The sequence below is a fragment of the Linepithema humile genome, chromosome 4 (genome assembly GCF_040581485.1).
Source record: "Linepithema humile isolate Giens D197 chromosome 4, Lhum_UNIL_v1.0, whole genome shotgun sequence".
Classification (NCBI taxonomy): domain Eukaryota; kingdom Metazoa; phylum Arthropoda; class Insecta; order Hymenoptera; family Formicidae; genus Linepithema; species Linepithema humile.
In genome coordinates this window covers 3,601,994-3,619,525 of record NC_090131.1, presented here as the reverse complement: position 1 = coordinate 3,619,525, position 17,532 = coordinate 3,601,994, and the positions used below count along the sequence as shown (strand labels likewise).

Here is a 17,532-nt window from a genome sequence, read left to right as displayed (position 1 = left end):
ACAATAATTTTTCTTCTAAAACTGATAAAATTATTATCATATTTTAAGTTATTATTTCTATACAACATCTATCAAACATTAAATGAAGCATATGTTACGTTAAAAATGTTGTAAAATTTAACTTAAATATTTGAATATTTAAGTATATATTAGTTAATATTGCATAATTTGGTTAAATTGGAATTAAAAGCAAACATACTTCTACAAAAATTAATAAAATATTTTCAGCATAAGCATGCATTGCGAGAGCTAATCGTTGATTTAATTACTTCCCGCAGGCACTTATGACCGGACACATTTAATATCTTTCAGTCCTTTATCTTCCATTAATTTTTCTAGCAATTATTCAGATGACTGTGTGAATAATTACGCAGCACTCGCTCGGTTTACCACGATGAATAGTCTGTCCGATCGTTATCTTAGATTAACATTTGATTAAGCGCTGATTATTCAATTACGGGAAAATATCTTGTTACACTCAATTGAGCCCTCATGCAACTATGATAAAACGTGCGTTAAGTAATGGTCTGCTAACATTATTATTTGTGTGTGATTATAATATATCAATATGTAGTTGAATAGAAAGTCTGTGGACTTTATTGATAATCGACAATTATCTATAACATCTTAATTAGAGCGTAAATACAAGTATAAAAAAATAACAAGCGTGTTTAGCTACTGTGACTCATTTTTAGCAATATAAGAATGGCGGCTAGATCGTTTTCGGATTTTTTTCATCGTTTGCATTGTCCGTTATAGTGATCTCTGACCTAAGAAAGAGGCAGAGTTGCCCCCGAATAATTCCGATGTCATAAATAACAATTCCGTGGACTTCCGGGCGGACCCCCGTCCTCCGTAGGAAACCGCAGAGACCTAGCAGAAAAGATGATTGGCGATCGGGAGGGAGAAACGAGTTTATCCGGGTGGGGCCCTCTCCGCGCGCCAACCCCCCCGCTGTCGAACGCGCGATGGGAATAAAATGTGAAACTGTAAATTGTGCGTGGGAAGAATCGGTCCCTGGGTAGTCGTGGCGGTCGACCATGCTTTTCGTAGGGCGGCCGGGGGTGGAATGGTGAACGAGGATAGAAGGGCTGGACGGGTGGCGTAAAGCAGCACGAGAGAGGATCGGTTCTCGTCCGAGCGGGACGGGGATCTTCGAGGATTTAAATGCGCGTTCGGGCGAGCGAGACTGAGGGTGTATCTCTCTGTAGATTCGGGGTTGGAAATTTGTTAGGTTACGTCGGGGCTATCACTCCCTAGTGAATATGAAAAAAGAATTCCTCGCGCGCGAAGTTTTTCGAGGGTCGGCCAGGGGCGAAAGCGGCATGTCGGTACTCCTCTCGGCACCCGTTGCCTCCGTAAAAGCGCGTGGGAGTTGAGGTGATGGTTGTACGGGGAGAGGCCGCTGGCCGGAGGGTAGAAGGGATGTAACATGGTGCCAGGAATATAAAGTGGGGGATAAAGGAGATGGCGGTCACATATGCGACTCGTAAAAGCTCTTCTGAAAAGCTGCATCCGTCCTGCCCTCTTTTCTCTCTTTTTTCACGACGATTCCGTCGGAGGAGGAACCCAGCCACTTTTGTTCCAATGACGACGTGGCTTTCGCGCTCTCAATGCTGCCGTTGACCATAAAAATTTGGCTCTTGAATACATGATTTGAGAAAAATATTTGTGAGCAATTTTACGGTTAAGACATAATCTTTTTCTCTCTGCGTTCAAATTAAGAGCAATATTGCAGTTACGAAACATCGGATTAGGAAAGTGCAAATTAGCGCAATTATGCAATGCCAACAAAACGTGACTACAGGCCAGCCATTAAGCGCGTGATGGCATTACGTTTCTATGGAAACGTGTCTTACCCCGGTTATCTTTCGATATCGACGAATATTAAGAAATGCCGTTCGAGAACGGCATTTCCGTACATTTGCGGACGGAAAATGAACCATTCGTTTGCCGAATGGAACGAGGTACTGTCTATGCATGGCACGGACGCACCACTATCCAGCCCCCATAAATAATCGTCCCTCTCTTTTAGCCTCAGCCTCTTTCCTCTTCCTTCGCTCTCAATCCTCTTTTTTCCTTTCATCGCCCTCTCGCCTACTTCTTCTCTCTGTCTAGATGGGTATTCAAGAATATTGTACGAGCTTTCTAGGATAAGGAAAATATATAACCAAGATATGAGGCTTGTAGAAATCAGTATCGGAATAATGTATTATGCACAAGAGCCCCAAATTAATCGTTTAAAGTGTCGCATTTTTTATATAAAAATTTTCACTTTTTAAAATAAATAAATTATGTACAATACTCGGTGACATTCCACAAAATTAAATTAAAACATTTTTATTCGATATTAAAAAAACCAAAAGTTTAATTTTATTCATACACTTATTGCCAGTCTAAAAATTTAACAATTTGAAGTTAATCGTCAATATGCTTTATTAAAGAGCATAATTATTGATAACTAATTAATAAATAAAATTCCCTTTTTAAAAATCTCCAAAAAATTTCTACACGTCTACTGTAATGAAAAGGAAGAACTTGTCCTGCAGCATTTGTTTCAAGCAAATATTGCTCATTTCTCTTTCACTTGTGTTATTCTTTTAACCTTTGAGACATAAATGACGAGTTACAAAAAACACGTAGTTTTGAATGAAACTGCTTTTTGCGATGGTACTGACCAACGCTTCCAGACAATTCTTGGCGGGTTTGTCGATCGTTTAATCGTCCATTTCCACCTGTCAGCCCTAGTCGATGGAAGCACAAAGGCGATCTCTATCCTGAGGAGAAACTCCGACAAGAAAGCGAGGCAACATTCGGCTAGGGTGATTGCGGGAATGGGCAGTGAGGGAGGAGGAAGAAGAAGTCTGACATTCGAGGAGTCGACAAAGATTATGAAGCGCATACTGCGGCAAATAAAAATGGTTTCCGCGGCGGGGGAGAAGCGGAAAACAGAGACATTGTTCGTCGCAGGGAGTTGCTGGAGGATGCTTCGTGAGAGAATGAGAGAACGGGTGGTCGGGCTAACGATAAATGTCCTGTGGTTAGTGCACAACGTACAATTTATAACGTGACATCTCGTATTAACTCGTTATCGTTCTTTTCGCGATATATATTAAAAATCGGATTAATGTTAATTTTTCTCTAAATTCAATACTAAGGAAATAATAAAAATATACTTTTCAAGATTGCAGAATTGGATTTTTCTTATCGTTATTATCCTTGTTACGTGTAAAAAAAGGATTCCATGAAAAATGATACCAAGCTTATCTTTATTTCGTAATCTTTCGAGATCTTCCAGACGTCAAATGACTGTTAAGTTATTATATCGCGTATCTGGCATCGGCGCATTATGCATCGAGCGTTACGAGATTAATTATAATTATAGCCTGCGGATAGAACGAATATATCGGGGTATGTCGAAAAAAAACTGCGAAATGCAAATAGCGTTGCAAGATTCACATAGATTGTGGAAAGTAGATAATGGATTTTGCTTCTGTGCAATGCTCGCGGAGTGGAAAGCTTAAAATAATTAATCGTACTTAACGGTAGTGACTCAACGAGATTTAAGCCAACAAAACGCGTTCCGCTTCCTACGCGCCAGCGTGTCGGTTTACGGCAAAAATAAATAATATTTTTTATGATACAGGAAATTGCTATGCTATTGTAATAAGTGGGCGTTAAAGATCATAGCTATTAAATACGGAACTAAATTGCAAAAGTATTTTCATAATCCTATGTGTCTAATATATTGATAAACGCTCACACTCCTAGAAAATTTGTTTTCTCTAAATTTAGTAAATGACAAAAATTAAGCGCCCGACTATATCAAAATGCGTATTTTAATAGGTATAATTAATGCAATAATTGATTGGTATTTTCAGTAAATTGATACAACGATCAATCTATGGTTCTGATGGCAAAACTGTGATTACGGCGAGAGAGAAGAGATGCGGGGTTGAGAGCTTGAATGACGCCAGGACCAGGACCGGGGTGAGTTTTCTTGCTCGATGGACACCTTTTTCTTGCGCCGATTGTGTGTTGTGTGGTCGCCGCGACACAAATAGCGTATGATTGAGTGAACGCCGCGAGGGATTTTCCGGCGTAGGAATGGCGGAGTGAGTGAGTTTCGGAGTGAGTGGCGCGACGAGGGGTAGAATAGTAGAAGGAACGTGGACATTTAGCTGTACGGAGAGGGTAAGGCACCCCCATGCAGCCTCGCGGGAGTGTAACAGCCCCTAAAACGATGCTGCCGAATATACAGCCGTACCTTTCTTTTTCTCGAAATTATTGCATGCCAACGTGTGCGTCCGTTCGATCCGTTTATCCCTGGATTTTCTCCCATTCGAATTGACGTCGTAGCATGAAAAATATTTCTCATTTCAATGCAATAATTAGATTTTTTATTAATTACATTGCAGCAATTTAAATAATTAGTTTAATATCTAACAAACGTAACAAACTTCAACAAAAATAAATTAAATACGTCAACATTTAGATTCTTCATATTAACGTAGGTGTAATACTTATAATTTATTTACAATAAAAAAAGTGCGATGATTAAAAAAATTAAAACACGCAAAAATAGAAATAACATTATGTGAAGTCGAACTAGTCGAACAAGAAAGGCATTTGTGTTCCAAGAACCAAAATTGAACTGTAAGGTATATCACTGTTAGAGCTTTATTCGCTCTTTTCCATTTCGAGGTAAACGAAATCATCGATAGTCGGCGGGGTCGATCAAGTAGATGTAACCCCTGAACTCGACTCTTTCTTTCTCTTTTTCTCGCTCACTTTCGTTCTCGCCGTCAGTAGAAACGGAAGCGGGGGTTTGGCGGTTCCTGGTTTATCCGACCAGCGTTTCTGGCCGCGTATCGCGGTATCTTATCGTATCGATATGACGGCCCTGAGGGTCGCCCGAAGTAAAATCATTAGTAATGCCATTGTGTTACCCTCCATCCTCAACCATTCTTGTTCCCGGGGACAACCGCCGCCGTGCCTATGGTCTTTTTTGCAAAACGAGCGATGAAAGAAGAAAAGGATATATCATCCGATCATTTCTGACTTATCTCGTAAAATCTCTACGTTCTATCAAATTGAAGAGAATCCGAAATTGTGGCCAAAACATTTCTTTATGCATTAATAATTTTTGCACTCCGACAAATGCGTGCCGCGCTTCTGGTTCTTATTGCCTGTGTTCGATATTTAAACCAATTTGAACGAAAATATAAGCGTCAAAGTATTTTTCCAAGAAAATTTATAAAATTTTCATTACTCAATATAAATGCATAGTATTTATTAGAAATTTATTCAAAGAAAATAAACATTTACTTTACCAAATTGCAGTTTAATGATGAGAATATCGATCGTTATAAGAATATATTTATGTGAAGGACTAGCATAATTCCTGTAATTTAATTCACAAACTGGCGAGGAACCTCGCGTGTCATAAAGCAGAATAACATTTCTCTCTCGCAAATGGCCCGACGATATTTTATATCGATCAAAACAGCCTCCATCGTGCACTCAGTATCGCACGCATGGCCTAAAACGATCCAAGCGGAAACTTTTCACTTTGATTCCAGTATTTATCGGCACTCATTACGATCACTGTAATCGACATGCAATTAGCTCGAGTAGATTAATATCGCTCGAATATTGCTAATGGGCACTTTGCCGATATGTATAGATAGGTGTGTATTTCGCGCACAAATACATGCCTATTATATCTATTATGAAAGAGATACAGGCCATCCACAACAGAAAGAAAAAAAAAAAACAACAAAAAAATAAATCATGTCCATTCGATATTTTAAAAGCGTATTTCCATTAAACTGAGGGCACAATCTGATTTTAAGCAAAATGCAGTTTGCCAAATAAATAGAAGTGCTTGAATTAATAAATATAAAAAACATAATTTATAAAAAATACATATAATATGATAAATATATTTTAGAAATGATCTGAATCTTATTATATTATAATCGTAATTATTATCGAAAATCGGGACAATCGCGGAATTTCGTAATATAAATGATATTACTGCGATCGGTAATCCGGCGCACATTCTAGATATATGCTATAGGACGTCCTATAGCGTCTCCGACCGAGACGACGAGAAGATATGACGTCCATTCGATATTTCGCGAGATATAATATAGATACATGTGCGCGAGATATTCCGGCCATATACGTACAACGTATCGATACAGTGCGATAGATAGGTAGAAGGTATGAAGGAATATGATGCGCTCCTATCCAGATATGTGAACGACGCAGATATAATACAGGTAGATACCTATATATAGAACGCCCCGAGTCCGGGATTCTCTGCCGCGGACGTCTGCTTCACGATAAGATACGGCGCGCAGCTCCGGCCGAGATCTCTCCGGTTTTGCAGAAAATTCGCGGACCCCCCTTTATCGGGTTTTCTGATAGCGTTCCTTTTTTTCCTTACGGGCAGTGGCGAGAGGCGGGACGAGTCGGGAGGGAAAAAAGGAAGTTGAAGTCCACGCCGAAGTGGATATCGACATTTGGTTCCGTATAAGCGGCTCGAATCAGATTAGAAGCCCGATCACCGGACGCCAGCAGCGACTTCGATATAATCAAAACGAATTTTCGACGATTCTCTTGATAGTTACGATGTAATAACTGTCGCTAGCATAAGTTGTCTCAAGCACCAGATTTGTAAGGTCGGTGCTGAGAAAAATTGGAAATGTTGGAAGAATGGTCTCCGCTGATAATGCACATATAACAAATGGCTAGTCATTATACTGCAAATTTTATAACAGCGTGGATTCTTCTTACATTTTTTATACAACTTAAATTGCAAAAATTCATCGTTACAATCAGATCGCGAGAATTAATCCATTTTTCCCATTGAAACGCACAACAAAGCGAATCTTATAGGCTCTGTCTGCGAGGTGGACAATGGGTGATCGGCGAAATTTAAACGTCATGTCGAAAGGATTTCGGATTAGATACCGCTTGCATCCTGCGTCTTGTAAGCCCTCCGATAACAAACGTTGAACAAAACAGCAATCAATAAAGACGAAGTTAGGATCCGTACGGCGGATTCCTTCAATCAAATTAGGAACATCAAAGTACCCAGCAAGGCGAAGGAAAAGGACGAAAGGACGAAAAGGTGGATGAGAGGAGAGCTTGTGCAGGGTGGAGGTCGACATTCCTCGAGGGGTAGCTGCCAGGAATTAGCCTCTATCTCCAGAATCCGAACCTTCGAGACAAAGAGCTACTCCCCCGCCTCCTATTCTTTCCAACCCCTGACTCTCTTCGTCATTTTCCTCGGCTCGCGCACCCGGGACTTCTTGTACTTCCTGATACCGGTTCGCTTAAAGAATCGTCTTGGGCGTGGTCTGCGGATTGAGTTTCAATAATTTGCCCCCGGAATACTAAACCGTCCCATGAGACAAAGCGCTAACGATTAATAGATTTCATCGTCCTTGGAAAAAGGAATTGGTTGACTTTCAAGGCGCAGAATAATTTTGTTCAAAAATTATTCGGAAAATGTTCTTGCAGATATTGAGCATTTTTATTTATATATCACACATCTTTCTCCTCTATCGTGTTAAGTATGAAATGCAAAATTTGTGTTGAAAGAAAGTTACGGAAATAAGAAAATATCTTTAACGTACAACGTTTTCGCGCAATACGCACGCATACGTGTATTTTGCTAAAAACGCACGTACGATACTATCTCGTAATTGCGCGGCGCGCAACAATCAGAATGAAAAACTCCCGGTCTGTTTGATGTTTCGACACGCGTGGTGCGTGGCCGAGTGATGAGCCGCAAGCGTAAAAATCGGACGTTTTCCGTGTGGTATGTGGTGCATATCGTCATTACGCATTTATTTATTACAATCCTACGATTTCCCGGACGCCGTGCAGATGAGTGAAAATTGTTGTGTAGAAATAATTACAGCCGAACAAAACGCTATCTATAATGAAGTTCCATGATGCTTCAGCTATGAGATCACGTTCAGTAAAAGTAGACTAGTAACAATTGCAGACTAGTAACAATAGTAATAGAAATGATAATAACAGGACAAGTAGTAACAGTGATCAATGATACAAAATAATCGTCATATCACGCGGAACGCAATGAGAAATAGCATATCGATTTAACGTGTTTACTGTACTAAAAGATAATGCGAATGCAATTATAAAAACATAAAAAGATTTTTTTAGCATTATTAAAACCGTAAGAGAGAACATTTTATCATAATTGAATATCGCAATAACACTTTAAATTTGACGTAATAACGATAATAAAATAAACTAGCGGTTTTCCAATATCTTCTGGATAACGCGAAATGAAACATCTCGGAAATCCCCCGTTCGAATAAACGCGAACGCTTCGAAAAGGAGTCTTAAATCGCAAGCGGGGAAATCTTTCTCGATCGTCGCTCTCTCGCGCCCGATACGAAGACGCGACATTTTTCTCGAGCACATCGCCGTCGTAGAAGCTCTCGATCGCACGATCGGAAGTTCCAAAAATCGTGTAAACGACCGCTTCTCTCCGCGACCGGGTGGAGTGTCGTTCTGCTTGGGGGTGGAAAGATTTGACGCGTAGACAATGGCCGTTGCATCGTCGAGCGGTGCGTCGAGAGGACGGGGGTTGCGAGGGGTTCTGGTAGTTGCAAAGACGGGGTGGTGGCGGGAAGAAGGGAGGAGAGGGAAGTGGGCTTGCGCAAGCGCCCCCAGGAAAGTGGCGGCATAAGCGGCCGCACGGGAGAAACCACCCCGGCGGTGCGATTGTGAGGTCGAGACGGAGCTTTAGAAGGGAGAGAGAAAGAAGGAAGGAAAGGGAGAGGCAGTGTAAGACGAGGGCGAGTGGGGGATGTAAATGCCCCTGTGATGTATCGGATCGATGCGGCAGCATCCAGACACCCCCCGCCTTACTACGCGACCTAAAAACGTTCTCCGAGGCAGGGATGAGTTACGGCTATCCTTTTCCTTTCGTCGTAATTTCGTGCCGCCACCCGGTCTTACATACTCGACTGCCAGAAATTCGAAATCTTTATTACGACAAGTTGATTACAAGAGTTGACGTTGAAGTCGAGTCTGGAACAAAACTCTACTGAATCATATTGTTTTGTCACGTTGATCCGTCGTGTTAAAAATTTAGATTTCTATCAATCTTGTAGAAGCGATATGAATTAACTTGGCACGAGACTGATGAGATACATGCCATTTTAAGAATAAATTTTCCGTCGGTATTTTTCCTATTAAAAATTGTCAATCGTGATCGCAAGCGATCGATCGGCGCGGCAACCCGCGCGGCCGAGACTTGTAATAACCGCGTTTAAGCCCGCGATGATACTGCCGGGTATCGTTAGAGAAAGTTCGCGTCGCAGTTTCGAGATTTCCTCGTTTGCCGAACTTTTTTGCACCGAATCTCGACAACCGCCGGTCCCATCTCGCCGCGCTCGGCAGTACATAGCCGCGCTACATACACGTGGCGTGGGTTAGCTAGTACGTCCCGAAGCAAGTTTACGGATAGATACATTTTCCGCGAGCCAGAAGCGGCGGTGGCGACTGGCAAGCGAAGTTACTCGGAATTGCGGGCGAGGCGACGATGTTCGTGCTTTTACTTGCCGGCAACTTTTCTGCGACCGAAGGGACGGCTCTCTCGCGCGAAAGCCCCGGGAACACCATCGGCGGGAACCAACGTATGCTATTAATGAACACGTGTGAGCCACCATCTTGCGCGCCGTTCAGTTTTCACGGTACTTCTCGGATGGCTTTTAGATTTACGATTGCTTTCTTAACTTACGCTATCGCGTTCTTACGAATTTTCCATGTAGATATATTTTGTTTTAAAAAAGTTTTATTCGATTATCGAACCTCCTCTACTATAATGGAATTAAATCCGCTCTCTCAAAATATTTCATACGATATTTTTATATCGAGAGAAAAGAAATTATTTGTTTATTAATTATTAACAATTACTTTTTAAAGTATTGTAAAATACTTTTTAAGATCGTGAATATTTGTTTTTCTTAGAGACATGTTATGATTTTACAACATCAAATACTGCATTAGAAAAATCTCGAAAAATACGATTTAACTCGCGGAACACATGACGTCTTTTACACAGACTTTCACATCGCGGATTTTATTCGGGTTGATTGTTTGTTACATTATCACGTTATCAATACAGAATTAAAAAATACCATCGTACCACAGAAAACACCAGTCATCGAACTATCGATCTCGCATGCATTTCCTGATTCCTGCATGAATAGATCTGCATTTATTGATAACGTTGACATTGAGTGCAATAAAGCAGCGGTAATTGCCGAGTTAATTTACGACCGCGTTCGCTCATTAGCACCCGGCGATGTAGCTACTTTAATTAATTAATGCGGCTACTAAAACGGCCGAAGGAACCCCGCAGCGCGCACGTTTCGTATAAAAGTCCGCCTTAATGGACGACCGCGATAGCGTTTAGCAGATACATTTTCCATATGGCCGCCGGCAATGACGTATTCACATCCTGAGGATGAGAGCTGAATCGTGCGGCGCAACGGAATAGAGGATGCGTTATACGGTAAAAGTGCATACATTTAAGCGCGAAGAACATTAGAAGGCACGCGGCGAAGAAAGAAAAGGCGATTTTATCGAACCGCGAGGCACACATTATGTAGACGGGCCGTCTAGTCGCGGATAATTAGGGGAAAAATCGAGCGGCTGTGGAACTTGCTGAGTATAAAAGCGTAAAGTGGAAAATAATTGCTGTGATAAATATTAAAGGCCGACTAAATACGCTATTCGTTGCGTTTACTACATTATCATCATCGCATAACATAACACAATACAAAGATTGATACAAATATTATCTTTCGGATATTACATAAAATATTTACAAAATATACTCTTCAATAGACCTGGACATAATTTTTCTTGAGAAAAAATTTATTTAAATGCTACTCTTCTCACAATTTTGAATTACAAATTAACAAAAAACATATTCAAAATTAACAGAATACAATAAACTCATTGTTAGCATTATTAAATTCTAGCAGCATTCTTGTACATTACTTGTTTAATAACATTTAAGATAGATAATTTATAATTATGATACAAATAAAAAACATATAGTTAGAATTTGTATCTATAAATGGGTAATATGATAGCTGTAGATGGAAAATGTATTATAAAGTATAATTAATCATTAAAAATCTCTTGTAATAAATGCACTTTCTTACGTTATATCCAGATTTATCTGGAAATGCATACGAGGAAAATACCTTGCATTGTAAAATAAGTAGCTATTCGTGCATATTTATGAGAATATAAGAAAAAATATACGTTCAGGAAGCAAGCTACAATTTCAAATTATGTCTCGTAAGTTTACAGAAATTTGAATAAAAAAGATTAAGATATAATCACTTTATTATAACTTGGATAAATTTTGTCATTTAATTGATGAAATTAATTTTTTTCAATTGTAAAATTAGTTAATTTTATTAAATTGGACTCATATTTACTTAAAATATCAATCGAACATGTATCACTTACATTATATTGAATGTATCATATATACATATAGTACAACTACAATATCTAAAATTAAAAAAAAATAGAGAAATATAACACAATAATTGTTGATTCTTATTTATATTTATATATGATAATAAAATATGCTTCAATTATTTAGCACATTGTTATTTTATTAACTTGTGTAGTTTTCTTATCATTGACGATTTTGTTCGCGATCGCTTACCATAATTGCGAGAGAAGGAATTAGCATTTATTTGCTGGAAATTAAAGAGGTGCGAATACAGATAAAAGCAACTTCCGTGTAATAAAGTCGAGCAAAAGAAAGGAGGAAAATAAATTTATAATGTAATGTAACATGTAATAACATGCATCCATCCTGCCAATGCATTTTCATGTAACCGACAAACATCGTGTTCGAAGCAAACTCGATGACGATAAAAATACCGTAATATGCAAACGGCGAAAAATATGTTGTAGTTGCAGAACTGTTCATGTTTATTTATGATCAGACGAAGTACAAGGCACTGCCGGTGCGAGCAGCCGTGATGATTTCATCGAAATCTCGTACTAGTGTCTTATCGATGATCGAAGTGCGATCTCTTATTCAGTGTGAAGCGCGTTATGTAAGAACGACGCACATCTGCGGAAAATTAAAGGGAAATGTGAAAGATAGATGATCTTGATTATGCTAAATATAATCAGACGCGCCAGCGATATTTAATTAACTTTTATGCAGTCTTCTTCTAGCGAGAACAAAAAAATTTACGTGTTTTTGCAAAGTAATGCCCATGAAATTCTCGTGTTTTCTTGCTGATAATAGCGAATCTAATAAATTCTGTTCATTTTGAGATATGATCTTGAGGAAAGGGAGCATTAGCGATTCCTCATCAAATGCGATTATTTAAATCGTTAATGAAAGTTGATTTGCTGCAAGTGATACATGTTTTCATAGCGACTTAGAGGAGAGTTCTTTAGAATATATTTTACTGATTAAATTATCATCTTTTTCTTCAATTTCTGCACATATTTTTAAAAAATAAGGAAATGGAAAAATATTTACCTTCTTTCTCGAAAGGGTAAGAGGCACTTATGCATCGACGCGTTCGAGAATCCTAAGTGGCTAAAACCACCACCGTCTTGCTCACGCGATCGTTCAGTTAACATCAGCACCCCCGGTGTTCGTGGAAATTGGCAAAGTATCTGCTGCGAACACGCGAAGCGAATTATGCGAAAAATATTCAGCACTCAGATTTTCTAATAACAACTTAATATTGAGTAATAATATAATCTATAAAAATTAAATAAATTAAAAAATAACACAATCTACGAATATTATTAAAGTCAATTAATATTATCTATTTAATACGTATTATATAGTTTTCCAATTATTTATATTATTATATGTTTGAATTTAAATGTCAAATATGTGATTTATTCCTCAAAATTTATAACACACACACACGATTTCTCGTTCGCAAAACGCTTAAATAAATCTTTTCGTAGTAGGGAAGCGTCCGTTATTGTTTTAATGCAAACCGTCTAACGAACCATTCAGTCGTTCTACTCCCACAGTATTCGTCCTAAACGGATTTGGTTTCATTAACCGCTCGTAGACCATTCCCATTGTAACCCTCACGATTGTCTCCATGAAGCAAGCGCAATATTTTTTTGCAACTATGACTCCAATAGCAAAGGCAGTTAAAATTAGCACTGCCACGAGAAAATGTTTAAAAAATAAACGTTTGAAAAAATATGATAAAAATTCATCGATATAAAAATAAGTAACAGGTATAAAAATAAGAAATAATACAGATATAAGCCACACACATAATATATTTCAAAAGTAATTAGATATGTTTATTTTAAGTATTTATTTATTTACGTGTATTATATTTTTAACACTTTTACATTTTAAAATAGAACGACGGCGTTAAACTCACTGATATAAAGGAAAGCACATAACGAATCACATCACGAGGCGAATATCAGCCAATCGAGTTTCTCGGAAGGAACTCCCTTCACGGTTTAAATTGTAAAACGGTAAGGGTGCGATCTACCCTTCAAAAAGGGTCACGCGCGCACATGCGCGAGATGTGTATGCAAAGTAGAGAGTTTCCGTTGACCAATGATCTTGCATGAAAATACAAAGGGTTGCGTATGCTCATGCGCAGATTCCAAATAGAGCAGTTTTGAATAAGCAATAAGAAACTGTTGGCTGAAATAATATCAAGTTTGCTAAAATTATTAAGATAAAATAAAGGGAAAAAATATTTCTACATGTTGTGTTGTATATACAAATTGTAAGAAGATTTATTTCACAAATATATAATATCGACGAGTGCATATTTCTCGGGTTGATACATGTACATCGTAGCATTACTAACATTATTTAAACTATAATAATTACTTTGATAAACATTTGTAAGCTAAAATTAAAATATAACTGTCAGTACTTTCAAAGTTCAATTGCATATATGTTGCCTGAACAGATACATCGACCAATGTCACAGTTAGGGATAGCTTTTTAATTTTCGCCAAGAAAGGGTGAGGGTTGCGACCCTTCGGCAAAGGGTTGCGTATGCACATGCGCGACACACATGCAAAACGGGTAAAACGGAGGGAGGCAGCCAATGATGAAGCTTTAAACTAAATTTCAGTCCGTCCCTCATGACTGTCGCGGCCATTCCGGAATGAGGCCGATCCTAAAGGCTCACCCTTATCGGAAGGGAGCAGGCAGTGGGACTTAAAAAATGATCCATCGCTACCACCAATCACGCGGCGGGTGGTAGCGGGTCCCTCTCTGATTGAGACGAGCTTCCAGCGCGCCTGGAAAACGATCTACCCGGCGCGGATCCGCGGGGAGAGAAAAGTGTTAGCCATAAAGCACGACCATATATCAGCTCGAGAAATATTATCGCGCTCGCAGTCGATACTGCGTGCTCCACGCGTTCGCGAAAAAAATCTCGGCTGCAATTACTCGCCCGCCCAACACGCAACACGCTGAGATGTTTTCAATTCTTATATGTTTCTCGGGATTATACTTTGAAGAGTATTAATCTGACAATGACGATGAAAACATGGTTTTTTCCTTGCACTAAGATCGATGATTACTTCAGTAATTAATTATGCTGTATAAAGAATTTACATTATTTTGCAAACGCGTTTGGGACTAGATGGATCGATCGAATAAACGAGTAGATAAACAATGTGGTTCCTTTGTACACAGTCTGCCAAAGCAGCCGATAAGCCGATATCCCGTGGTTACTCAAGAACTGAAGGGTCTAAGCACGAAGATCGAAACATTCCTTCGTCTAGGAAGCTTAAAAGCTCTGTTCTAAAGTAGGGTTCAGGTCCCTCATGAGATCCTCTTAACGTTCCTGGAATATCAACAGCAGGTTGATAAAGCGAATTCATTTCGCATTTTTTAAGTACATATCTTCTTTGTACTCTTTGTAGTTACATTTATCATGTATTTTTTTGATGAAATAGATATAAAATATTACACAAACTGTGTCATATGACTGAAAACATGAAGCATGAACAACGTTTAACATTTTAGTAAGTAAAAAGCAAAGAAACTATATAAATATAAAATAACTTGTAAGATTTAATAATAATTTTATAATTCCGAAAAAAGAAGCAGTCTTTACATTATGAAGTTAAAGTATATCGACGCGGTGAGAAATGTCTATTATTAAACGCGTGTATATCCGTCAGAAATGAAAGAGTCGTTAACGTCCACGACGAGGAACACGACACGAGGGCTCGTGCGACGCCAGGCGGAAGGCAAAGCGAACAGCAAAATAAAGACGACTGCGAAACCGGCCGGCGTTATAGACATGCTCGCGCCTCCGCCCCCTCGCCGCCCCCGCGTGCGCCCGCTCGCTCGCTTGCTGCGGGGTAGTTGGCGTCCATTCCTTCTTTCTTTTAATCTTACTTTTCCCGCAAACGGGCAGCCAGGCGTTAATTCAACGGCATTGATTGCCACACGGCAATCCCCCACCGAGTTCTGTGCGAGCGACTGAGAGAGCGAGGGGGTGAGATCACCCTCCGCTACTCTCTCTTGCAGCACCGCGCCCCGGCAAGGAACGACGCTTTTCCACCCGCCTCCGCGTCTTCTTCGATCCCCTACAGCGCTCGTTTCCTCGGCTACATTCTCTTACTCCGGCTGCCCGACTTGAGTCACGGCATGACGAGAATGCTTATTTTTACGGTCTAATCGCGACTTTTAATATTGAATTTACCGCCAATGCCGTCTCTGTATTTATAATGAATCTAAATGCAGCTGCAAGCTGTGTCCTTCAGCCTGATGTCTTTTCTTATCTCCTAATTTTGCTGTATTTGTCGTTTAGTAAAAGCTGAAATTTTATCTTCGTGTAAATGCTGTTTAGTTGCTGCGTAGATAAAGATACATATATCTGTCGAGTGAATGTTGCAATTCGAAGAATAAATACTAAAATGTTGAAAATGGGATCAGGTAATTTTAATATCATTTGTAATAAGGCGAGCGACACACAACTTTACGGCGAGTCCGGTGCTCTCGTTCGATGCAAACGATCGAGATAAATGGTGCAAAGGGTGTGGACTGTAGATGGGCGAGAGTGTCCCTGGGGTTGCCGGCAGGGACATCGGGGGAGACACAAAGAGGGAGAAGAGACGACGGGAGAAGAAGGTAGGGGTCGAGTGCCCGGGGTCAATCTATAATAAAGCTGGCGTTATCTCGACCGGCTAGCGTGAACGAAGGCTAGAGGCTCGTAAAAAAAAGGGAGAACGCTGCTTAAGAACGGATTACGGGAATGAAATCGGAGAACCGATGTTCGCAGCCGGAATATCCTGCGGCGTGAACTTCGAAGGACGCCTGTGTCGCGATTAAAAATAAAGACTTGGCATATTACCCCGCTAAATGTAGGACAAATGGTAGAAAAAAATATAATTTTCAAAACTTTGCATTTAATTTTAAGGAAATATTATAGCTCTTCAAAAATTGTGGCTTTATAGCTTATATTTTTAACTCATTGAAAGAGAATTTCTCCGATTCATCATATAAATCACAACGTAATTAAATAACGTATGATGATTTAGACGATGATAAATGACTCTTTCTTATGTAGAAACATGTAACGAATGGTTCTGATACGCTGACTTTTTCCTCCGACTGCCATCGTTATTCCGAGCGATTGAGCGCAGTTGTTAGCAATTGGTAATTCAGTACAATCGTCAGACGCTAAAGGCAGCAAAAAAAAAAAAGTCGAGAAAATGATAGAATCGTCAAACAAGTTAAACAGATTGTGACTTGTTGAATAGATGAAAAATATTCTACAAAACATATATTTAAATAGAATAGATTCCTACTTGTGCGCGCGCAGAATAAATATTCGAAAATATTATTTCAGCAGTTATAAATCAATATTTGTATACAGCACGCACAGCTAACGAAACGGAAATTACATGCTCATTTTTCATTAGAGCGCTCCGCAACCCTTCGTAAGGATATAGAGGCCCTTTCACTCAGGTGTATACTAGATCCATTATTATATTATGCAGACGAATCACCTGTCGGCCTACCTGTTACTCGAGCTAACACGCGTGAAACTCATTGCAATGCATAAGGGGCGCACCGACTAACCCTTTATGCTAATATCGCCGAGGTGAATGTTACGCTGGGGTGATTTTTATCGCGCATTTTAAGGCCCATTTGGTTAATGAGCCGCGGAACATGCGCGTTTAGGGTATCATTTGTGCTGGAAAACGATCGCTACACTACCGCAACGCAATGCCGATTCTCCCATTAGTTTCTTTATTACCATTACGCGTTAATTATTATCATAAATAATTATACATTATATGATATTATCATACATATAATTATCACATTATACACTTAAACATATATATATTTAATGCCCCATCGTAAAATTACGAGGATGGTATTACGATATTTTTTTCAAGATAATATTTGTTAGAAATGTGCATTCTGAATTTATTATATCCGCGCAAAACTTTAAATTGCGT

At 39.3% G+C, this 17,532-nt stretch overlaps 1 protein-coding gene and 1 pseudogene across 3 annotated transcripts in view; one reads left to right on the top strand and one right to left on the bottom strand.

Moving 5' to 3' along the window:
* Window positions 1–17,532, top strand: part of LOC105670108 (mitochondrial pyruvate carrier 1-like) — a 105,385-nt gene that overhangs the window by 74,261 nt on the left and 13,592 nt on the right. For 2 of the 3 annotated variants that reach the window (XM_067354614.1, XM_012363448.2), the window contains one exon: window positions 3,882–3,990. In XM_067354614.1, the coding sequence (XP_067210715.1) occupies window positions 3,968–3,990 (23 nt within the window). In that variant the 5' untranslated portion in view covers window positions 3,882–3,967. Of the gene's footprint in view, window positions 1–2,899; window positions 3,041–3,881; window positions 3,991–17,532 lie in introns of those variants that run through there. The other variant, XM_012363449.2, reaches the window with a different exon arrangement.
* Window positions 1,556–3,088, bottom strand: LOC105670089 (uncharacterized; annotated as a pseudogene).